The sequence below is a fragment of the Phyllostomus discolor genome, chromosome 11 (genome assembly GCF_004126475.2).
Source record: "Phyllostomus discolor isolate MPI-MPIP mPhyDis1 chromosome 11, mPhyDis1.pri.v3, whole genome shotgun sequence".
In the NCBI taxonomy this organism is placed as follows: Eukaryota; Metazoa; Chordata; class Mammalia; order Chiroptera; family Phyllostomidae; genus Phyllostomus; species Phyllostomus discolor.
Window position 1 is genome coordinate 73,027,980 of NC_040913.2, and position 21,554 is coordinate 73,049,533.

The window sequence follows — 21,554 nt, forward strand, 5'->3', positions numbered from 1 at the left end:
CCATCAGAGAAAAGAATATTATCCATGCTCATCCCTAGATTTATTTATTTTCTATTTGTAGAAAGTTACTTCTACCCATTTCAAATTTTGGCCAGTCTTAAGTAAAATCTTTAAAACTATTGTATTCTGTAAGCTAATTTCCTCCTCTTTGGTCTCTGAAGAATCAGAAAATACCTTGCCAACCATTATGCAACTTTTATATAAACGTAGGTTTGGTGAATTTCCCTTCTGCCTCTCTTGGGGTCAACCCATGAGCTTTGTTTTTCCCTTACATTTTCCTTTTGGTTTTAACATTTTCTTTTTTCTCTAGCCTTTTAAAGTCTTTCTTCTCAGTAGAGCCCGGAACACAGCAATTCTGACTCTCAGCAGGGCCAAACCAGGTTGTTTTCCACGTTACATTTCTGCAGAGGCGTGTTGTCCTCGGCACTGTGTCTGCTGCCTTGCCGTGCCGCTCCCTTCTTCCTCCGTGGGCTGTCCTATTTGTAATCTTACTCTGTGTTATCGCATCTGATTTTCTACTTAGTGGTGCCCACTTAATAGTTGTGTACTTTCTGGCCTATTTTTCCAGATGATTGAAAATAAGTATTTTTGAACACTTATATAGGCTGGCCACAGTGCTAAAGCCTTGTATGCATTATTTCATTTAATTGATTCAGCCCATTTTATAGATGAAGAGACTGAGGCGCAAACAGGTTAAAGATTTTATTTAAGACCTTATACTTGGGAAATGGTAGAGTCAGTATTTGAATCTTGGCAGTTTTACTCCAGGATCTATATATTCTTCCTTGTCTATTCTAAGTTCATATTACTTGTGTAGTAGGCTCTCAAATCAATGAAGTTTGGGAATACCATGAAAAAACCCGAGGGAGCGGAATAATGGTGGAAAGAAGGGGAAGGGATGAGTCAAAAAACATGTGTGAATGACCCATGGACAGAGACAACTGTGTGGGGGCTGACTGTGGGAGCGGGGGTTGGGATGGGCAGAGGAGGGCAAAGGGGAAAAACTGGGACAACTGTAGTAGAATAACAATAATAAAAAACTGTAACCCTTCCTGCTCCCTCCAAACCTGAGAAAGCTTGGGCTAGGGTTGCCAGATTCAGCAAATAAAAAGACAGTATACTCAGTTCAATGTGAATTTTACGTGAACAATGAATAACTTTTTAGTATACGCGTGTCTCATACAATATTTGTGAGATACTCAATGCTAAAAATTATGTTGTGCCCTGGCTGGTGTGGCACAGTGGACTGAGTGCCAACCTGCAAACTGGAGGGTTGTCATTTCTATTCCCAGTCAGGGCACCTGTCTGGGTTGCGGGCCAGGCCCCCAGTAGGGGGTGTGTGAGAGGCAACCACACAGCGATGTTTCTCTCCTTTCCTTTCTCCTCTTTTCTTTCTCCCTCACTTCTCTTCTCTCTGAAAATAAATAAAGTCTTTTTTTTTAAAAACTTTCCTTCTATCCCATAACTTTAAAAAAATAACAATTATTTGTTTATATGAAATTCATATTTAACTGGGCATTCTGTATTTGGCAACCCTAGCTACTAGGCTGGGCATCTTTTCAGGGTAGAGACTGGGACTTTTTCACTGAGTTGATATCATGATGAATTTTGGGTCAATTTCTGCCCTTTGGAGCAGGATTGCAGTGGTGTATGGATTCTTTAACACTATAAATCTCTACAGCACCTACCAAGAATTATGCCGTGTTTATGGCAAATCAGTTTTCCCTGTTTCTGCGCTGATGCAGGGAACCCACAGGGTCTGGCAGAAGGCAGGCCTGCTGGAGTGATTTATAGTTTCAGTCTGAACATCTCACCTAAAATGTCACATAGTGTGCTTGAGTGTGATATTTTTATGTTGCAGAATTACATGCATTGGATTTTGTAAATAAAAGATTTTGTAATAAAGAGGGGCGTTATTTGTGCCAGACCCAGCATATTCATTTGAATATATTTTTAGGGTGATCTTGTACTCACTCACTTGGCAGGGATATTTTATTTCTTATATCACCTATTCTACTATTAGCTAGTGCTAAATTTCACTTTGATAAAAAAGCAAATACAAAGACTCAGCAAGACTGAAAATAAAACTAAGACATGAGTTCACACCTTTGGTGTTGTCCAGAACAATTCCTCTAACTATCAACTCGAGGCAATTAATCCAGCATATCATGCATTTACAGAGTGGTCATGTAACAAGAATCACTTTCAGTCACAAAGGGGGTCATTGAGCCCGCAGGGCTCTTTGAAACTAGAGCTAGTTTGATCGATCACTTGCTCACATAAAACTAGAAATAAAAAGGAATGGAAATACAAACACGAAGTGCCTGACCATTACCTCTTTTATAAGAAAACATCAGAAACAGTGGCAAGACCCCTACTGAGCAGAACGAAAGGAGTGCTGGTTAAGTTCTTCGGCACAGAGTAGCCACTGGCCAAGATACAGACTGTCCCCTACTTACGACTTTTTGACTTGATGACGGTCATCATGTCAAATTTTATTAAAAAGTAGCTGTTGTGTTAGATGATTTGGCCCAACTGTAGGCTAATATAAGTGTTCTAAACACATTTAAGGTAGGCTATACTAAGCTATAGTGATCAGTAAGTTTTAGTTTTGATATATTGTATTTTCAACTTAATATTTTTTAATTAAAAATTTTAAAAAATCCTTGCCTGTGGATACATTTATTGATTTAGAAGAGGGAGAGAGAGAGAGAGAGAGAGAGAGAGAGAGAGAGAGAGAGAGAGAGAGAGAGAGGGAGAGAGAAACATTGATCGGATGCCTCCTGCACGTGTCCCGACTGGGGTCTGAACCTGCAACCTAGGTATGTGCCCTGACAGGAAATTAAACCTGCGATGTGACCTGCATGGGACCTGCACTGGCCAGGGCAAGTTAATGAGATTTTCAACTTAGGATGGGCTTATTGGGATGAAACCCCATCATAAGGTGAGCAGCATCTATACATTTTATCCTCAAACCCAAATAGGTAAGTCAGTAAATACGATCTTACTTTCACTATTTACTCTCTATAAGTGATAAACTTATCAGGGTTGAAAGATAGACCCGTAGAATTTGCAACAGGGCATTTACGAAACATCTTTTTTTGGATCAATATACAGTAAGTCCTCACCACTGTCGATAGTTCTGCGACTTTAAGTCAAATGACGTCTAATGACACTAACTTTATGACAGGCTAATTGACATAAACAAGAGTTGACTTCCTATGGCATCTTATCAATGTTATAACAGAACTATGTTGAATGAAATGATGTTTTTTGATGACCTGCTGTATTGCTAAAATTCAGTGATTTTTTTTCTCCCTCAACTTAATATGATTGTAGATCTCTCCAAATTTATTTTATTTTAGTCATATAAAATTATTAACAAACTTTGGTTTCCTTGCAAACATTGTCTTTATATAAAAAAGTGATTAAAAACAATACTGAATATGAATCACTTCTGCAAAGTTTAATGAGTGAGAAACATTCAACCAAGGTGGCTTCTCCTTGGAAAATTCTACAAAAACTGAATTATATAAACAGTTACTTATTTTGATAGAAGTTCCACTTATAAATAGCAGCCATGACTTACTGCCTACAAAATTGCAGGCTGTCACATTTCACGTTTAGGATTCAAATGTTAAGCTCCGATTTTTCTAGTGTGTGCTGAAGAAAGGCATACAGGTAGACCGGTTAGTTGTCCCGTGCTAAGGAAACAGCTGACTCCCATGATCTTACCACTCAGGCAGGTACAGACAACTGCTGGATTTAAACTAGTGGGTGCTACAACATTTACATTTTTTGTTTAAAGAGGAAGCCACGTTAACATGGAGAGGGGCAGAGGCTGCAGGGCTGTAACTGAGGCTCTCCTGTGCTCACAGAGTATCTGACACAAGAGACAAGCTATCACAGGATGTTAGTGTTAAGAGACTTTCAACATAAGAACCTGAACGAACGTGCTATTCCAAGGGACTGAGACATCCTTGCTACTTATTCAGTTGTAGTGAAGTAGTTTTTCTGAGGTCTAGGTAGCAAGTCTCAGAGTAGAGGGAGCAGACACATGTGTAAATTGGGGATGGTGGACCTGGCATGTTGTTCCTAACAGGTGATTAGTGGCACTGGAGTGGACGGAGGGTGAGAGCGTGTTAATAGCGGATTCCCTATGTTGGCCTGGGGAGAGCGACTGCCTCCTGTGAGGACTTCAGAAGGCATTCAAGTCCGTCACTCCCAGGAACATGGGGCTGCCTGCAGAAAACGTGATCAGGACCAGTGGTTTGAGAATTCTAGACCCAAAAGTTAGAAAAGAGAAGGGCGACATTGGAATTAAGAAGAGTTAACGTTTTGTTTCTTCCCGGGCAGGAAGAAAGCTTCCCAAACTTGCTACTTTGGAGAAAGCTGGCCCGAGTTCTGAGGCCATTTGACAAAGTGGAAGTCTGGGCACTGGACTAAAAAAGAGGTGGGGATCTGTGCCGCAAAGTAGCATTCACAGCTTCACCGAGCCAGGGGGTGCAGGGTGGGGTTTTTGGGGGGAGGGAGAGAAGCTAATGACAAGGCCAAATCCTAAGCCAGAGCTTGTCATGGAGATTACCAACATGCTGGCACGTTAACTCCAGAGAGCCGTCTTCCGCTTAACAACCTGGTACACAACCCAGGGACTACACAGGCTGTCCCAGCCTCAACTCCAGTTCCAGGGTATAAGAAAACCTTTCTCTCATGTTTGCTCTCCCCCTTCCCAAATCTCCCAGAGTGACCCAGACTTTTCCTAATTAGGAATGAGAAAGAAAACACCAGAACGGATTTTGATGCAGCTGCTTCAACCCAGGGACTTGGGCATGAACTCGGCCTTGCACCCACACAGCTGTCTCTGGAGACTGCATATTCAGTCTGATGCCTGTGTGGCTGCCTGGGGCCCTGGGGTTGAAAACAGACCTCTCACTGCACCAGACCAACTCCCAGCACAAGCCATACACCGTAAGACTAGGAATGCTTTTGGATGGCCCGCCCTTCTCTTCCAGAGACTCTTCACTGTACAATCTCCAGAACAATAAAAAGACACTTGACCTCAAGGAACGTACAGTTTGCCAGGCAGGTACCTCAGCTGCTAACAGACAGAACAATCCCACTTTAGCAGCTATTAAGACACTTGAGTTGTTTGTCCCTGCCTTCTTGATGCCGACTGGAACCAACGAGCAGACTGAGAGGGGCTCAGTAACCCCAAAGTACAGAACAAGCAGGGGAAGAGTTTGGAAAAGAATGGTGTGGCGATGGCCAAGCCCTGGTGCTGACAATGCAGCCAGAAGCCACCACTTTCGGCTCCAGGGCATCGAGGGCGGCAGGCATAGAAAAGCTGGCGAAATCTAGCACCGCTCTCCCTCACGAGGGCTCTCGAAGGGCGCCTCTGGAATAGCTCACGCCCGCACGGACAGACACAGAAACGCCAGGAGGGCCACACGTGCTGCGGCCGTGCCCACGCGGCTCTCCCGGCAAACCGGCGGCAAGAACGTGTTTGCTCAGTTGTGAGCCTCACCCACAGGCATCTCCCACCTCGAAGGCAGGGGTGAGAGGTCCGGAGAGCGTTTGTTTTCCCAGATAAGGGAAATGAGACCACCGACAGGCAACACCCTCTCTTTCTCCCGCTCCTTAATGATAGCATCCTTAATTAAGCCAGCTTCAAAGGACTAAAATGAATGCCTGGAGGTGAAAGGTCAAACCAATGGTCTACAAATCTTAACAGAAGTTATATAACCTATGTCCCTGAATAAAACCCCAAAATCATCAATCCCTGCCCTCCCTTCCCAGTGGAATAGATTTAAGTCCATTTCTCCTTTTCCACCACAATACGTGGAAGACAAAGAAGCTTAGTGTGAGAGGGAGGAGCCTCCTGGCTCATCATTAAAAAATAAAGATCTCTTTCTCTGAGTTCACCTGAGGTTGTATAAAAATTCTGTTTCAGTTCTCCTCGGTGTCTGCCTCCAAGGGTTCGTCTTCTAAGCCAAAACTCAGCTTGTCAGCTAGTCCCTCAAACTGCTTGCCCAGAGTGCCTGCTGAGTCCACGAACATGTTAGGGATGTCTTTGCCAAAGTAAATCTTGCTGTTGGAAGCAATGGCCTTGAACTTCATCAGCTGTAGATACTCAGGGGTCAGCTTCAGCTGTGAAAAAAGGAGGAGGAGAAGACTTAGGTGGAGCCCGGCACGGGCCAACGGTGGGTGGCGCCCCTTCACTGGTCATAAGGAGAGGGTCCCTGTCAAGGACATATGCTCCCTCTACTTCTCCTGGTCTCACCGTCACATGAGTAACAGGGCAATCGCTTCTCTAGGAGAAAGCAATCGCAGGTTCTCAAGGTCAGAGCTGCAGGAGTTTCAGGAGTCTCTGTGTTTAGCCCAGACACTGCACGTCCCCCAAGGCACTGCCAAGGACAAGGGGAGTGCCTGCTCCGTGCAGCGCAGGAGCCACTTCTGGCCACGAGGGGTCTTGTGGGGGGGGTCTCCCAACACCAGGGGCTCTCAGATGCTACCAGCCTAAACCCAAACGCACGTTCTCTTGAACAGGCAGCCCTGGGCGTTCACCTTGTTTGCTTCAGCAATTTTCATAGCAGTGTAGCACTCGGCGTCGGCCTTTGCCTTCTCCCGGGCCAGGAACGCAGCATCTGGGGGAGAACGCAGTGAGCCGCAGTGCGGAGGATCCCAGCACGCTGGGTCTGGTCCTGTCACCTTCCCCGACTGCCCCCGGCCTCGGGGAGACTGCTGTCCCCGCGCCCTTGTTTCCTCGTCTGTGAGATGGGGGAACGAGGGCCTTGCCGGCATCGCCCTGGGGCGGGGACTAGTGAGGAAGTCCGTTGCCAGCCCAACATCTTTTCTTTTTCCTTTCTTTGTTTTTGCTGACTATGACGTCCTGTTATTTTCCCTGAGAATGCCCTCAGTCTTAGGAGGGAAAGGCCCGACATTCAGGCTGAATGCTACCAGGAGTACTGTCACCTCTAAGGACGTGTTTAATGTATACTCGCATATAACTTTAAAACGCATTTAAGCCGCCTCCCGCAAGGCTTGTAAATGCAGAAGTGGTTCGGTTACGTGGCCCACATCTCCTTGGACGGCATGATGGAGAAAAGCACGGCCGCCCAGAGACACTTCCTGCTCCTGTGCTCTCATTCCTTTTGTAGGTCGGCGCCTGGGGAGGGACCCGGCCTCAGCCTCCAGTCCGAGCTTTCCACCTCACCCCTCCTGTGCTGCACGGCAAAAGCGAGAGAGGCCTAGAGAAGGCTCTGAGTGCCGCCGGAGGCGGGTCCACCCTAACACCGAATACCACAAGCATAAAATAGTCCAGTTCCGCTCCAACTCCATTCTCCTTTTCTTTCCATCGTCATTTCAAGAAGGTTCTAATTAACAGGGGGTAAGCTGGCACAACTCTGAGAGAGTTACCAGCTATGGTCTGGACTAATACCTGTTTGAATTGAGACCTGTTTAACCTTCTACTATGCAAGCAATACACTTTCTCAATCTGCTGAGACTAGCTTTCCGCCAAGTTGATGCGCATTGCTGGCATCCACTTCCTTGCCTTGGGAACGAGGCCGGTCTCACGTGAGTAGTATCTGCAGCAAAGGCCTGGGAAGGAAGGTCGGTCTGCGGGTGGGTTCTTACTGCGCACCCTCAGCACGACCCTGGGTGGAAGGAGCCCGCAGTCTGGCTGGAGGTCTGGCTGCATGAGGCGGACTTACCTGTCTCAGCACCTGATGACATGTATTTATATGAAATAAAATGTATTTGTTGTTTTGCTGAGTTCCCTAATGAGGAGCTGCTGATTTGTAAAATCTTAATTGGCTCCTCAATAAGCCCCTGCAAAGTCTGGCAGGTCCCATAATGCGTACAACTGGATACAGCACTTTGGAGCCTGAAGCTGGGCCTTGGGGTTCCCTTTTTGTCCTAGAATGTGCTTGATACTTACACACCACCCAGAGGAAAAGGCGGCTGGTGGGAATGAGCTAAGAGCTGAGGGACAGGGAATTGAAGGTGAATGATATTCAGAAAAGTCAGCAAAGGAACACTTCTCTCCAGCTCCAGTGTTGCTTATAATGAAACGTATCTTCTTCACACCCAGCTTTCAGCATGTACAGGGTCCCTGCGAACAGACTCACAGGCCAAAGCTGTGGTGTTCGCTGACTTCCAAGGAGGGCGTAAGTAAAGCATGGGGGAGAGGGCTGCTGTTTTGGCCCATTTTTTAGTTTACTTCCAGCGCCAGACTGTGAGCTCCAAGACAGCAGGGACTGTGTGATATCCCTTTTTCTACTGCCTAACGTAAGTGTGCCCAGTGGTGAGGAGCTGACATTTGTTGAGTGAATGAATGCTCCCTGAAGTGGAAAATTAACGCCAAATCTGCCCCACAGCGAAAGCACAGAGAAAAAGTGATGCTCCAAAGAAATCGAGAGATCTTAGAACAGAGGTTAAGAGCAAAGGAGATGACATTTTCAGCCCCTTGACACGAAGTGGGGTCTGAGGAAAACCTAGGTATTCATTTCACTTCTTACCTTCAATTTCTGAAATCTTCTTCTCGGTCTCCTTCTCCATCACCTTCTGTCCATAGGTGATTTCTGCAACCTGAGCCACTTTTTCTGCCTCTGTATGAATGCAGTTGAGAAAAGGCTTAGAGCTCTGGTATTTCAAGAGTTTGACTCAGTTTCACCTTCCACCTGAGCAGAGGCCCTGGTGCGTGAGCGTGAGTCGGCTCAGATGCAGCCCCAGAGGACGACCAGACAGGTGTGCATGGGCTGAGATGGAGGATACCCGTCAGCACAAACCACGGCATCATCAGCGCCAGACAGTGACTGGGGAGATGTGGGCCCAGGGGAGGGCAGTCGTCACCCTGATGGATTCAAGGAACAAGTCCTAACTTCTCTCTTAGATCACAAGGGTATTTCTCCTAAAGGAATATTTTAAGGAATGAGGTACTCTCTGAAAAGCTTATTCCTGCCACTTCACTTTAGGAGGCAGGCAGGTTTGTTGCCGGCAGTCTGGTGTAGTGCTAAGGACGCAGGTTCTAGAGCGGAGTCCCACCATGTCACTTGCCATAAGACTGTGGGCACATTATTCACCCTCTCTGTGCTTCATGTTCTGTGTTCCAGCTCAGCAAAGTGGGGTTCAAGTACACGTCTGCCTCACGTGCTAGCTGTCAGGAGTGAGGGGGTTTAATGCAAGTGCTTAGGAAAGTACATGGCTCATAGTAAGTGCTCACTCAGTAAGTGTTAGCCACCATCACTATGAGTGAACAGTAAGGGCTCCTTTCATTTAAGATGTACGTGGAAACTTGAACTTACTGCACTGGCCCCGATCTGACAACGTCAGCTTTGCTTCTGGGAATCTAAGAACCACTGCTACGGGTGGCAAGGGTTTGTAGAACCATGTGGTCTAACTGTGCCGGAGGCTTTCTGGACTCTTCCCACCACCCCCAGTCCTTCTGGCCTGAAAGGGGATCAGAGAACCACATCCAGACCAATGAGGGCCTTCTTCCGCTCTGTCTCGGCTTCTTTTTCCACCACCTTCTGTTTCTGGGCTGCAATGAGAAGCTTCGTCTTCTCGCTTTCCCTGAAGGGGAAAAAAGTGTGCAGTTGTGAGGTTGCTATGGAAGAGCTTCTAAGGAACTTCAGTGTCCCCTGGAGAAGCTGAACTCTTCTGCTGAGACAGGGAAAACTCTGATTTCTTGCTCTTTCCTGGCTGGTGGTTCAATGTCCCGGGTGAAAGCAGATCTGTTGCAGACATGGCTCACCTCCTCCTCCTCCAAAAGAACTCATTTGTGGGAAACAGAGCATCGTTTACTTCAGCAAAATGCACCTGCCTGCCCACTTAATCGTCTTTGCCTCCTGTCTTCTCTGGCATGAGCCTGGAGCACAGACAAGGCCCCCGGTCCCTCTAAAAGCATCACTGCTCCAGAGGGCTTCTCCATGCCACTCAGTCACAGATACGGAGCCCTGGTGACCGTCCTGGCATGCCTGCTCCACCCCATAGTGCCATGGGCTGTGACAAACACTCAAGACGGGAATGAAAGCCTGGCACAAGTGAATGCTGGGGTGGGATGAGCTGGGAGAGGGTGGTGGTTTTAGCTCAGGCACAGGATACTCACATCAACTCGTAGTTTCTGCGGATCGCCTCCGGTATATTGGGCTTTGTCACCCGTACAGCCTGCAGAAGGAGAAAAACAGCACCTGATGGGGAGTCAGGGAGGCGAGGGACCTAAGCAGCTTCCTTTGGTCCTGGATCTTCCTGCACAGAAAGGACATCCCTTGAAGAGGGAGGGGGTGCACCTTCATCAGGGGACACTCCGCGGTGGCAACGCTTACCTGGATGACAAGCCCAGGGGCCATGGAGGTCAGGTCCTGTTGCAAAGCCAGTTTGAGATTTTCATCAATCTGATCTGCAACCCGGAAAGACAGGAAAAGGGGCGGTCACGCTTTCTAGGCAGGTGGAGGGAAGTGTGCATGGAGAGTTAAAGCTAAAATACCTGTTCAAGAATGTGTCTCCCAGGCAAAAGCCCTTCCCTAGGCGAAGTGCTCATCGTAGCTCAGAAACCTAAAGTCCCCAGCAAGACTCCGGGGCAACGTGCCTCCGCAGGACCTCTACCTGGGCCAGATGGGAAACTGCCCTTTTCCTGGGGTCTCGAGACAGGACCGCCTGGGCTGTTGAGAATATCGACCTTGCCCAAAAGGAAACAGCTTTTTTTTTTTTAAACAGACAACAATTCTAGCACTTTTTTTTGTATTAGGCAGCAGCCTTTCTCCAGACAACAGGAGCAAAACAGAAGGCAGGCACCCGGTCTTCATGGAGAAAGGAGATGGAATGGCTGTTAGGTATTTTGAAAAGAGCCGAGCACATTAAATCTAACAAGTTTAGATGTTCCCAAAAGAAAAACAGATTCTGACGTCAAGGTAGCCCCAAGGAAGACTGTTTCCATTAGGAACTCCATCAAATAACACGAGGGGAAAATAAAAATTTACAGTCTTGGAAATGAGCCCAAGTCTTTTGATGTGTTGTTTGCTTTGGTCCCGACTCCTCCGCCTGGAATTCGCATGTGAGTCATCTCACAGACAAGTGTAGGAAGAACTATAACTGATCCCCCTTCCAGCTGCGGTCCCAGGACCGCAGCGCCAGGCTGCCTTTTTTGGCCTGCGATCCTCAGCAAGATCCCAGAAGGGCACCGACAGAAGAGTCCACGACGCCAGGCTGGGGCATCTGAATCCCCAAACAGGGGCCTCTGAGAAACAGAAGGTCTGTCTAACTCCTGCCTTTTACAGGTGCCCAGACTGAGATCCGCAGAAGCTGAGGTGTGCTCAAGCCCTTAGTAGGCAAAATAATGAACTTGTTTAATTACTATGTTTTGATTTTTAGGGCTTCAAGTGCTACGTTTTCAACCATCATATCAGTGAGCGAGGGGTTTGGATGTCCCCATGTACTAGAGATGCTCTCACGGGGCTCTCAGCTCTGCTGGAGAAGTGCCCGTCAAGGTAGGACCCTGTACCTGGCAGTGGCCTAGCACTCTGACAGCTAGAGATGAGCACTACATTCCATAGTTTCTGCTCTGAAGAGGACGCCCACCAAACTTTAAGTGAGATGGCCTGTGCCCTCCATAAGTTAGTAATAACAGTCATTTATCAGACAAAGTTATATCTGAGTCGAGGCAGAAACCTGTGGCTGTGGGCTAGTAACTTTCTAGGAAAATCTGAAAGGAATATTTTGAAGGGTGGTTTACCAAAGTAACACTGGTAATAAGTTGCTTATGTTATAGTTATGCTAATGAATGCTGGCTAAGGTATATTATTAAGTATACACCAAGAAGTTCTTCAGGTAAACTTTTGAACAAATACTAGGTTACATACATATATAGTATATGTGTGTGTATATATATATACACACATATTTTAATCCTCACCGAAGGATATGCTTTTCTCCCGTTGATTTTAAAATCTATTTTGTTTATTTCTACAAACAGAGAGGTGAAGGGAAGGAGAAAGAGAGGCATAGAAACATCAAGACGAGAGAGAAATATCAATTCGCTGTTTCTCATATGCCCTCTGAACGGGGACGGAACCTGCAACCTAGGCAAGTGCCCTGACCGGGAATCAAACCGGCAACCTTTTGCTGTATGGGATGATGCCCAACCGAGCCACGCTGGTCAGGCTCTTCCACTGATTTGAGAAAGACAGAGAGGGAGGTAGGGAGGGAGAGAGAGATAGAAAGAAACATCAATGTGGAGAAACATCGACTGGTTGCCTCCTTTACACGCCTGACAAGGGTTTGAACCCGCAACCTAGGCGTGTGCCCTGACTGGGAATTGAACCTGCAACCTTCTGGTGTATGGGACGATGCTCCAACCAAGTGAGCCACCTGGCCAGGGCTGGATAATATTTTCATAAAATGGGCAAAGGGGATGCATCAGAGTAAGCAGGGACGAGAATTATGTGGTTGTGTTGAAAGTCAGGGCTAGGAGTGCTGAGAGGAGGGAACTACAATAGAAAAAAGCCTTGATGGTTAAGGAATAGGATTAGAGATTCTAGTTCCTCCTTTATGGATGCAAATATATTCTTAGCAAAACAGTGCTGCTGACAAGACTGAACTTTAAAAAGAAAAAAATTTCGAAGCAAATATATTTCCCAGCTCCTTTGTACAATACAAGAAGCTATACTTTATTAAGCTACCATGTTGATCTCTAAGACAATAAAAAGTTTTTTAATGCAAAACAATTTCACAGTTTCATTTCCTCTTCATGGCAATTAGAGATCCTTTGTTTTTTGTTTCAAATGCTTTGAAATGTTCAATTAGTGGTGCAAGTTTGTAAACAATAGCTAGAGAGAAAACAAATGATATTTTATAAAGTTGTTTGATGTTAAAAAATAGCAAATTTACCAAATTTTCCCTAAAAGCACAGTGAATTCAAACCTAATAAAATAATCTAAACCCTATAGAGTGAATTTAGATTCATATTCTTCTGCTGAAAATTAAAAGTGATTCTGATGATTTCCCACATCTGAAACACAGCGCAAAAGGCTGCCTGCTTAATTAAGGTCATTGGCAACATCAGTGATTCCTCCTTCTGTCTGCTCTAAAAAACGTTCCCACTCAGGGTCCTTTTTACGGAGATTCTTGGGAAAAATCACTGTCCAGTCCTAGTATCAAGAATAATTGTACTATGGGCTGAAAAATCCATTTACTTCCAGCACTGGTACTAGAAAGCTTCTGGCAGTAAGTTTATAATAGAACGTTTTACCATAAAAGAGCTATAACAATTACTGAAATGTTTCCTTTCTTCGTTGCTAAAGTTAGGAATGAAGGTTAGCCTACTAAGCAAACATAGTAGGCTATGTTTACTTAGGCCAGGTAAGCGGACAAGAAATGTCTGCTTATGTGTGTGCATCCTTTTAGTCTGAAGCTTTTCCCTATTCATCTTTATAGGTACAGGGTAAACAAACAAACAAACAAAACAAACAAAACCCCCTACGGAGGTTCTTGGAATTGTAAGTAGCTATGGTCCTTGTCCCACCCGTGGAATTAAAGGTGATCTGTCCCACTCCCCTCAGCCTTGGCGGGTTCTTTCCTTCAGTGTGACGTGGTGGAAAGCATACAAAGTGAGGTCCGCCAGAGGGAGGGTCTAGTTTCCGCTGCTGTCAACTAGCTGCATGACATTCTTTGCGTGTAGGTATGCTTATTTTAAAACAAGGTTGTAGGGCTGGATAATCTCTCAGGTTCCTCTAGAACTGAGCTTGTCTTTGTCTCAGAATGAGGTTTTAGGGGCCGTGGAAACACAGTTCCATCCCAGTCCTCTGATTCAGGCCAGGAGTGAGTCCTGTGGTCCACTGTTCCTCCCATGCCCACAGCTCCACCACTCTCACGCTCTTCCACTGTCACCAGCATTTTTGTGGAATGCCCTTCGTGACCAGTTGCTGAGCGCTGGGTCTTTTAATCCCTCCGGTCCAGCAGTACACACCCGACCCTGTGCACAGCTCAGAAGTAGGCAGTGGGGGCAAGCAGGGCTGCTAAGGTAAGCTCTGATCAGAAGAGACTTTCTTACCAAAGAGCTCAATGTAGACCTCTTGAAGCGTGTGTACACTGCAGAACTGGTTCAGCTCGTGGTGGATCTTGTTGAAAATGAGGGCCTTGTCGTAGTCAGCAGTGTAGTTCTTCACTATGTCATACACTGGGGTGGGGGGTGGGGGGCAGGGGGCGGGGAGAGGTTTCAGAACGAGAGAAGGCAGCACGTAAAGCTTGCTCAGACAGAGCAGTCTTCCCTTCCCGAGGTGCTGTGACAGACCCTGGGGTGGCATGCTGGGGACGGTAAGCTGGTGGTGGGGGTCAAGTGGAGAAACATACCTGCATTCGGGATCAGGAAGTTCACCACTTCAATCCTGTCAAAGTAGATCATCACACCACCACTGTGAGAGAAAGGATGGACAGAGAAGTCACTAAGGAGATCTGGAACAGAGTGCAGTCTCCTAGGCGACCTGACATGTGACTCGGCACAAAAGGAGAAGCGTGCGTGAGAGGTCGGGAGGCGTGTGGATCTACAAGTAGGAGCTTCTGAGCTCATAGCAAGAATACAATCTCCCGAGAAATCACACTTCCTAAAAGTAATTCCGCAAAGGAAAAAGCAAAACATTTCATACACCAGTAAGAAAAGAGTAGTCCATATCTCTGAATCTGCAATTATTTTGACAAAAATGGTTGAAGGAAGAAGACCAAAGGGGGTCGAGGAGTTCTAGATCACGAAAGGTCGCTGTGGAGTTCACGGACAGTCTCCTCACGCTGTCTGCACCATCGCTCTAGTTCAGCACTCCCCTTCCTCCAAGGAGTCATTACGCAGAAATTTCAAAGATACAGAAAAGTTGAATTAAAATCCATTTACCAACACTGAAATTTAACAGTTAATATTTTACCTTACTGATTAATCTACTTTTTTTTCCCTGAAATCTTCAAAATAAGTTACACTCATGACACTTTACCCCGTAACACTTGGCAACATCACCTAGGTGTAATGACATTCTCCTCCAGAGTCACAAAACCATTCCCAAAATGAAGAACATCAGCAATAATTCCTTAACATTACCGAACACCCGGTCACTCCAACCTCCCCAGTGATTCCTATTATGGGCTGAACTGTGTCCCTCCCAAACCCCTCTGTGGAAACTCTAACTCCCCATGTGACTATATTTGGAGATAGAGCCCTTAAGGAAGTAATTAAGGTTAAATGAGATCATAAGGGTCAGGCCCTAACCGATTAGACTTGTTAAAAAAAAAAAAAGGAAAAGGACACCAGATGCCGCTTTCTCCTCTAACGTGCAGACAAAAGGCCATGTGAGGACACAGCAAGGTGGCCATCTGCAAGCCAGGAAGCCAGACTTCACCAGCAACCCACCCTGCAGGCGCCTTGAGCTTGGACCCGGAGCTTCTGTGACTGGGAGGAAATAAACTCCTGTTGCTTAAGCCGTCCAGTTATGGCAGCCCGAACGGACCAATACAATTTCATCAATCTTTCACAGCCGTTATTTTTGGACCAGTTTCCAATTAAGGCTCACCATTGCATTTGTTTGTCTTTTAAGTTTCCTTTTCACCCCAACACCCCTCCAAATACAACTCTGTGCCAAGATCAGACCCATCATCCTGTGCGGTGTCCCAGTTCTGGGTCTGCCCCAATGTTTCTTGTGGCGTTTGCTTTGTGCCTCTGTCCCAGGTTAGACCTTCTTGCCTCTTCAGCGGACTGCTACAGAGATCCTATCTTTGGACTTCCTGCCGCTAAGGGCCCATCCCCATTCAGCCATTCTCTATAGTTCGCTATACTAAAGTTACCTTCCTCTGTGAAGTCATTTATCTGCTAAAAGCCTTTAGAGGATCCTTACTTCTAACAGAAAAAGTCCAAATTTCTCATGGTATGTGAGGCCCTCCCAAACCTCACTTCTGTGATTCTTTCTACTGCACCCCTCTAACCCCTAGAATCAGAACACAGGGAGCTGGTGGTCAGGAAACTTGGTAAAACCAGAGGGTACCTCCCTGTTCACCATCTCTCACTGCAACCACCCCACCAGCCCTTCCTCTTATCTGGGCTCAACGGTTTCCTTCCGGGCACCTTACCTCGTCCCGCACGGCACATTCTTCACCTCGTCCGTCTGCAGTGTGGTCTGGAAACAGAGGAGACACACAATGCTGTAAGACGGGCAGTGACAAAAAGAGTAACTTAGTTTTGGAATTCTGAATGGCCTTGTCCTTGCACACCTGTCAGGGTTGAACTTCGTCTTTGGTAAACATGAACACCCCTCCATCTCCTCCTGACTTTCAGGGTGTGAGACTGACCCAATGAAGGGGCCGGCCAGCCTCCACTGCAAGTGAACCACGATGTGAACGAGCTGGGTGGTAATGGTTTAGGGAGAAAGACCCTGGACTAGGAATCCTGTGTTTATTTCTACCTCTTCCACTTACTGGTCTTGAAGCAGATCTGTACTTTAACCCGTCTCTGCCTATAAGACCTGCTCAGCCCACTCTCAGGATTACTGTGAGGTCCAAATGAGACAATGGGCGTGTGTGTACTTCCAAAACCATCAAGCGGAGTACATGGCAGAAGAAACTCACAAGGAAAATGCTGAGGAGGTATCCCAGGATACTGGACACACTTCAAAGACCGCGGGTCTAATTTAGCTAGGCTTTAGATCTGTCATAAGTAATCCTACTCCTATCTGAGATGTCATTTCCCTTCACTAAGTTCAACTTCCCTTGTTCTCCCCAAAAATGATGTTCACATCTCTGACATTCAAATAAGAACCAGCGATATTGCCATATTTTATTTCTATCTACCTCGGTAGCCTGTGATTTAAAACACAGACACATACACCATGCTTTCCCCTTGACGCACCCAAAGCAGGTTCTCCTCTGGCTTTGTCTGGAAGTGAAGAAACACTCCCAGTTGGGGCGGACAGGCCAAGGCGAGGACCCCAATCAACTCTTTTCAACAATCAGGTAAAGCTCCAGAGTAAATGGCCCACGGACCCTCATTCTTTAGATATAAAACTTATTCTTAAATGATTCCTTGAAACGGCATTATACTCATCCAGCGGCTGAGTAATTCCAAACCATGCATTAGCCACACCCCCAGTCCTCAGTTGTCCAGCCCTGTCACACAAGCCAAGCATACCTGCACCGACTTGTACGAGGTGATGAAAGGGAGCATGAGGTGGAAACCAGGGCCGCTGGTGGAAGTCAGCAGGGCGCCGCCCCTGCAGAGGAGAGAGGGAAGTCCATTTAGCAGGAGGTACCTTTCACACTGATACTCTTTGGGCAGCTTTCCCAAAAGTACAAATGTTTCATAGAGAGTGACAAGTGCCAGAGCCATGTCCACAGACCCCTCTCTTCCTCTCAGGCAGACCAAATATTCTAGGAAGCTCAATGCTTAACATAAAACTACAATCCATGCTCTTGCAGCGAGGAAAACAGGCACATAGGCTAAGTGGAACAAAGACAGCAGAATCCCCAGCTGCACTTGAGAGGAAGTCTGTTTTACTCTGTAGTAACCGTTGAACTTGTGGCAATCCATTGGGGCACTTAAACCCAGTAATTCAGTTATCAACCGACTGCACTGATGTTGGATTCCAGTGACATCAACACCAAAAGAGTAGTTTTAGGTACACTTTACGAATCGTTTTAATGTATTTTTTGGCAGTAGAGTCAAAGTCAAGGTAGAGTCTAGAAAGAAAGTCATCTTTCTAGTCAAGTTGTATGTAAATGATAATAAAAAGCCTTTTTGGGGGACATATAAACAGAAGGTAGGGAGAAATAATTAAAGGGGTATGAGAAACCCAGAAATAAGCATCATAAGGCACATAATAAGGTCATAAAGACTTAAAAAAGGTTTTATTTATTTACTTTTAGAGAGAGGGAGAGGGAGGGAGAAAGAGAGGGAAACATCAATGTGGGAGAGATACATTGATCAGTTGCTTCTCTCACGCCCCCAACTGGGGATCTGGCCCACAACCCAGGTGTGTGCCCTGACTGGGAGTCGAACCAGTGACCCCTCAGTTTGCAGGCCAGCACCCAACTCACTGAGCCACACCAGCCAGGACAGAAGGGGGTCATAAAGACTTAAAGCAAAAAACTTGGTTATGGAAGTTACTAAAAGGAAGGTAACCCAAGACTTTTAACTGCTCCTTGATTAATATAAACCAAGCTACAGGCTCTTTCATTTTTCCTGAAATGTTAATTTTAAAGAGCAGGTGCAAATTTGCAGAGCAAGGCTGTCTTCTCCAGTTGCCTTCAAGAACTGGTACTCATCAGAGGCAACCCTGTGGCACCAAGATGCAAAGAGGGATGCAGGAGAGAACAATGTTCAGAGATAATCTGCAAGGAGCAATGGCTGCCTTCAGGTATTGTCTCTACATCTCTCTATACACTTATTAATCACCATCCATCAACTTAGAATGCTAAATTTCAGATTTACATTTATGTGTATCCGTGTACACATACAACACGTGTTCCCCTCCTCATGGTCTCCGACACAAAAGCTCAATCTGAAAGGCATCCATGTTCAATAGAACATAAACGTAGATATTCAGCAGAATCTGCTCCTCCCTGACTAGGAAAGAGTCATTTAACAGGAAGTTGTTAGCTTCTCCCTGCCTCTGCCTTACCTGTAATAGACCCCAATATGTCCCTCTTCTATCTTGTGCACAGCTGAGAAGAGAGATGCACAAAAGAAACTGGCAGCCACAGCCACAACTGCTCCCAGCTGAGCCATCCGTGAACCGTTAACCTGGGGAAAAAGATACGGGAAAACATGTCTGGTCTGCGGTGCAGGAGCCAAGTTAGGACACCCAGAGTACCTCACCAGGCGGAGCTCCCTGGAGGCGGCTCCTATCCAGCCCGCTGTAGTATGAACACGAGGCTAGACCTACAGCTCTTCCTGTCCTTGCTCCCAGTCACCATTCCCATTCCTTAACTGTGGAATTCTGTTCCCCAGCTCGTGGAAGAGGCAGTGGCTCCAGATACAGCTGTGGCCCAGGGAGAGCCGGTGCCAACTGGACAGCGCTCAAAACACAGCCTTCTCTCCCTGTGAACACGACTGTGCCGTCCCTGGGGCCACTCACACCAGTAAAAGGAAAAAGAGGCAGCTGTGGTGCGTTGGCCCAAATTACAGAGGAAGTCAAGTGACAGGCAGTTGTGGCTTGTAATTCTGGTCAGAGCCTCCCGGTCCTAATTGCCTGCCACTTCAAAGGAAACCTCCTTCGGAGGCTGCAGCGACAGAGGCAGCAGGCGAAGAGTTCCAAGGTGGGACTCTCTGGCCTTCTGTCCATCTTCCCAGTTACACCTTGGGTTTAAATGAGAGAGGGCTCTGAACAAGACCGCAGCCACACTCCCTCCCACTTTCCTGTTACTTTGTACCTGACAGGTCCCCAAGCCCACGGTTAGAGAACTGGGGTTCCCCAGGGTGTGAGGATTCTGGACTCGTGTCCAACTGCGTTCGGGCACCAGGTTGCGAAAGAGTTGGGATCTAGAGACTCATTTCCCGAACACTGAATGATCAGGAAAAAGTAGGGTACTGACACCAAAGTTCACAATAAGGCGTGCCTGGGCCAACCCGCGCAGGGCGTGGATTCTGCCTCCTTGATCTAGGAGAAGTTGGGCGCAGACATCTGAAAGGCGCTTATTTCACCGAGGCGGCCTCCAGCTACGGATTTGCAGCTGCCGTCCTTCCCTTTCGAGGTAACCCCCGCCCCACCTCGTGCCCTTTCCGAGGGAAGGTCGCGCATCCCAAGAGCCCTGGGTAGGAGCTGGGGCTCCAGGAGCCTCTGCTCGGTCCCGCTTGGGAGCTAGGGACAGAAAGAGATTCGGGAGAGAGGGGTGGCTCTCTCGTTCCTGAGGAAGAGGCCGTTGGCGGGGGGCCGGGGAGTATAGCTCATCAGCTCGGCCGGGAGCCGCAGCTAGGCCCAGTGCACGCACTAAGGGGCGGGGGCCGCGTACCAGGCTGTCCCTCCAGGCGCTCCGTACTCTGTCCGAACCACAGTGCAACCGCAGAAACGGCCACACCCCTCAGCTCGCCACTTCCTTCCGGGTCCGTCGCTGCGATGACGCCTTAGTTCACGCGAGAAGACCACACCCCCTTGCAGCCCTACTTCGTTAGCTCCGCCCCCGCGCTCCGAATGGTCAGTGTCCGCGGGTGGCCGCCAGGGAGCGCCAGCGACAAGGGTCGGGCGGTCAGGGATTTGGGTCTAGGATGTCAGGGGTGGCGATGGTGCGGATCGCCTGGGGAGTGATCCCAGGGAGGACGCGAGCGATGCTGAGCTTGTTATTTTTCGACGTTTTGACTTTGGAGATTGTTCCGGATTCCCCTCCACGTTAGGTCATGACTGTCTTTTTTTTTTCTCGGAGCAGGCACTAGCGATTTGCAACAGTTTTTAGCCCTCTGCTCGCCTCTGTTCTGTAGCACCCCTCAACGAAACACATCTTTTAAATGTGCAGATCAGCATCATTACGTCGCTGATCAACAGTCCCTTACCTTCAAATTGTTCTGTATGCTTTTGTAGGATCTTTGGCCTTTGGGGTCCCCACGGCATCATAAAGTAGATTAAGGTGGAATTATTATTCCCATTTTAGTGGACAAAATCTAACTTCAGTACGAGGGTAACTAACAGTGGATGAAAGCCTTCTTGGCGCTTCCTTAACACCAGGAGCATAATTAACGGCCTTTGTAACGCCTGCCACAGATCACAGGTGCTGTGAACGTCCTAGTCTCCCTGGATAGACTGTAAATGCTCAGGGCAGGGACCACTTCTTCCCTTGAGCATGCTGGGTACTTAGGTGCTCAGTAAATACAGACTGAACAGTGGGACCAGCACTAGGCTCCAGGCTTTGTGTCTGCTGCTCTAAGGGCCTCAGGCTGTGCACAGCTTTCACTGTTCAGCAGGATCATACTGGGGCATTTCTAATTCAACCATTGAGGTTATTCTGTTTGCAGAAGAGAAAGGGTCCGCTTAATCATAGCCTTCAGTAAATGAAAAGCTTTTACGTAGGATGGGTGGCAAGCTGATGGGGTTAGATTTAGGATCCAGGAAAGAGGATAATGTAGGGTTACCAGGCATGGCTGCTTGGGATTCGCTTGGGATCACCCTGGGTTTGCTCTGGATGAGTCTCCATTGGGAAATTTCAGCATTGCATAGTTAAACCCACCCAGCTGGGCTGCATGGTGCTGCTGGGGAGCCCTGTGCCCATCTGTGCGAATGAGGGCCTCTCCTCTCCCCACCTTGTCCCTACAAATCCTCCCTACCCCCCAGCTGGCCAGGCTCCTGACTGATCCTATCAGAACTTGTTTAGTGATATAACTCAGACTATGTGCTTGGTAATTGTTTACTTTGTTGTTGAGTGAATGAGTAAGAGAAATGGAAATATTGGGGTTTATCAGGAACAAGGAATGGGGCTTAGCCTGAAGCATAAAGGATTTAAATTAGCTGTAATTTAAGAATTTCCTGACTATTAAATTTGGTAATGAACTATGAGCAGAAGTGGGATTTTGTTCTCAGGAGGCTTCTTAGCAGGCTTGAGCA

The 21,554-nt window shown here is 47.2% G+C and overlaps 1 protein-coding gene across 4 annotated transcripts; it reads right to left on the minus strand.

Moving 5' to 3' along the window:
- Positions 1-689: 689 nt before the first annotated feature.
- On the minus strand, positions 690-20,073 carry ERLIN2 (ER lipid raft associated 2). 4 transcript variants are annotated; one of them, XM_028526842.2, is made up of 12 exons: positions 19,975-20,073; positions 18,645-18,766; positions 17,156-17,237; positions 16,102-16,148; positions 14,347-14,408; positions 14,048-14,173; positions 10,326-10,399; positions 10,109-10,167; positions 9,482-9,573; positions 8,520-8,609; positions 6,565-6,644; positions 690-6,147 (listed from the first exon to the last, which is right to left on the minus strand). In XM_028526842.2, exons 2-12 carry the CDS (start codon positions 18,749-18,751, stop codon positions 5,947-5,949), a joined length of 1,020 nt encoding a protein of 339 aa, XP_028382643.1. In that variant the 5' UTR covers positions 18,752-18,766; positions 19,975-20,073; the 3' UTR covers positions 690-5,946. The 4 variants fall into 4 exon arrangements, with proteins under 4 accessions (XP_028382643.1, XP_028382641.1, XP_028382642.1 ...); XM_028526840.2 differs by lacking the exon at positions 19,975-20,073 and adding an exon at positions 19,558-19,960 and having other exon boundaries at positions 3,324-6,147; XM_028526841.2 differs by lacking the exon at positions 19,975-20,073 and adding an exon at positions 19,582-19,959 and having other exon boundaries at positions 3,324-6,147.
- Between the last annotated feature and the right edge of the window lie 1,481 nt (positions 20,074-21,554).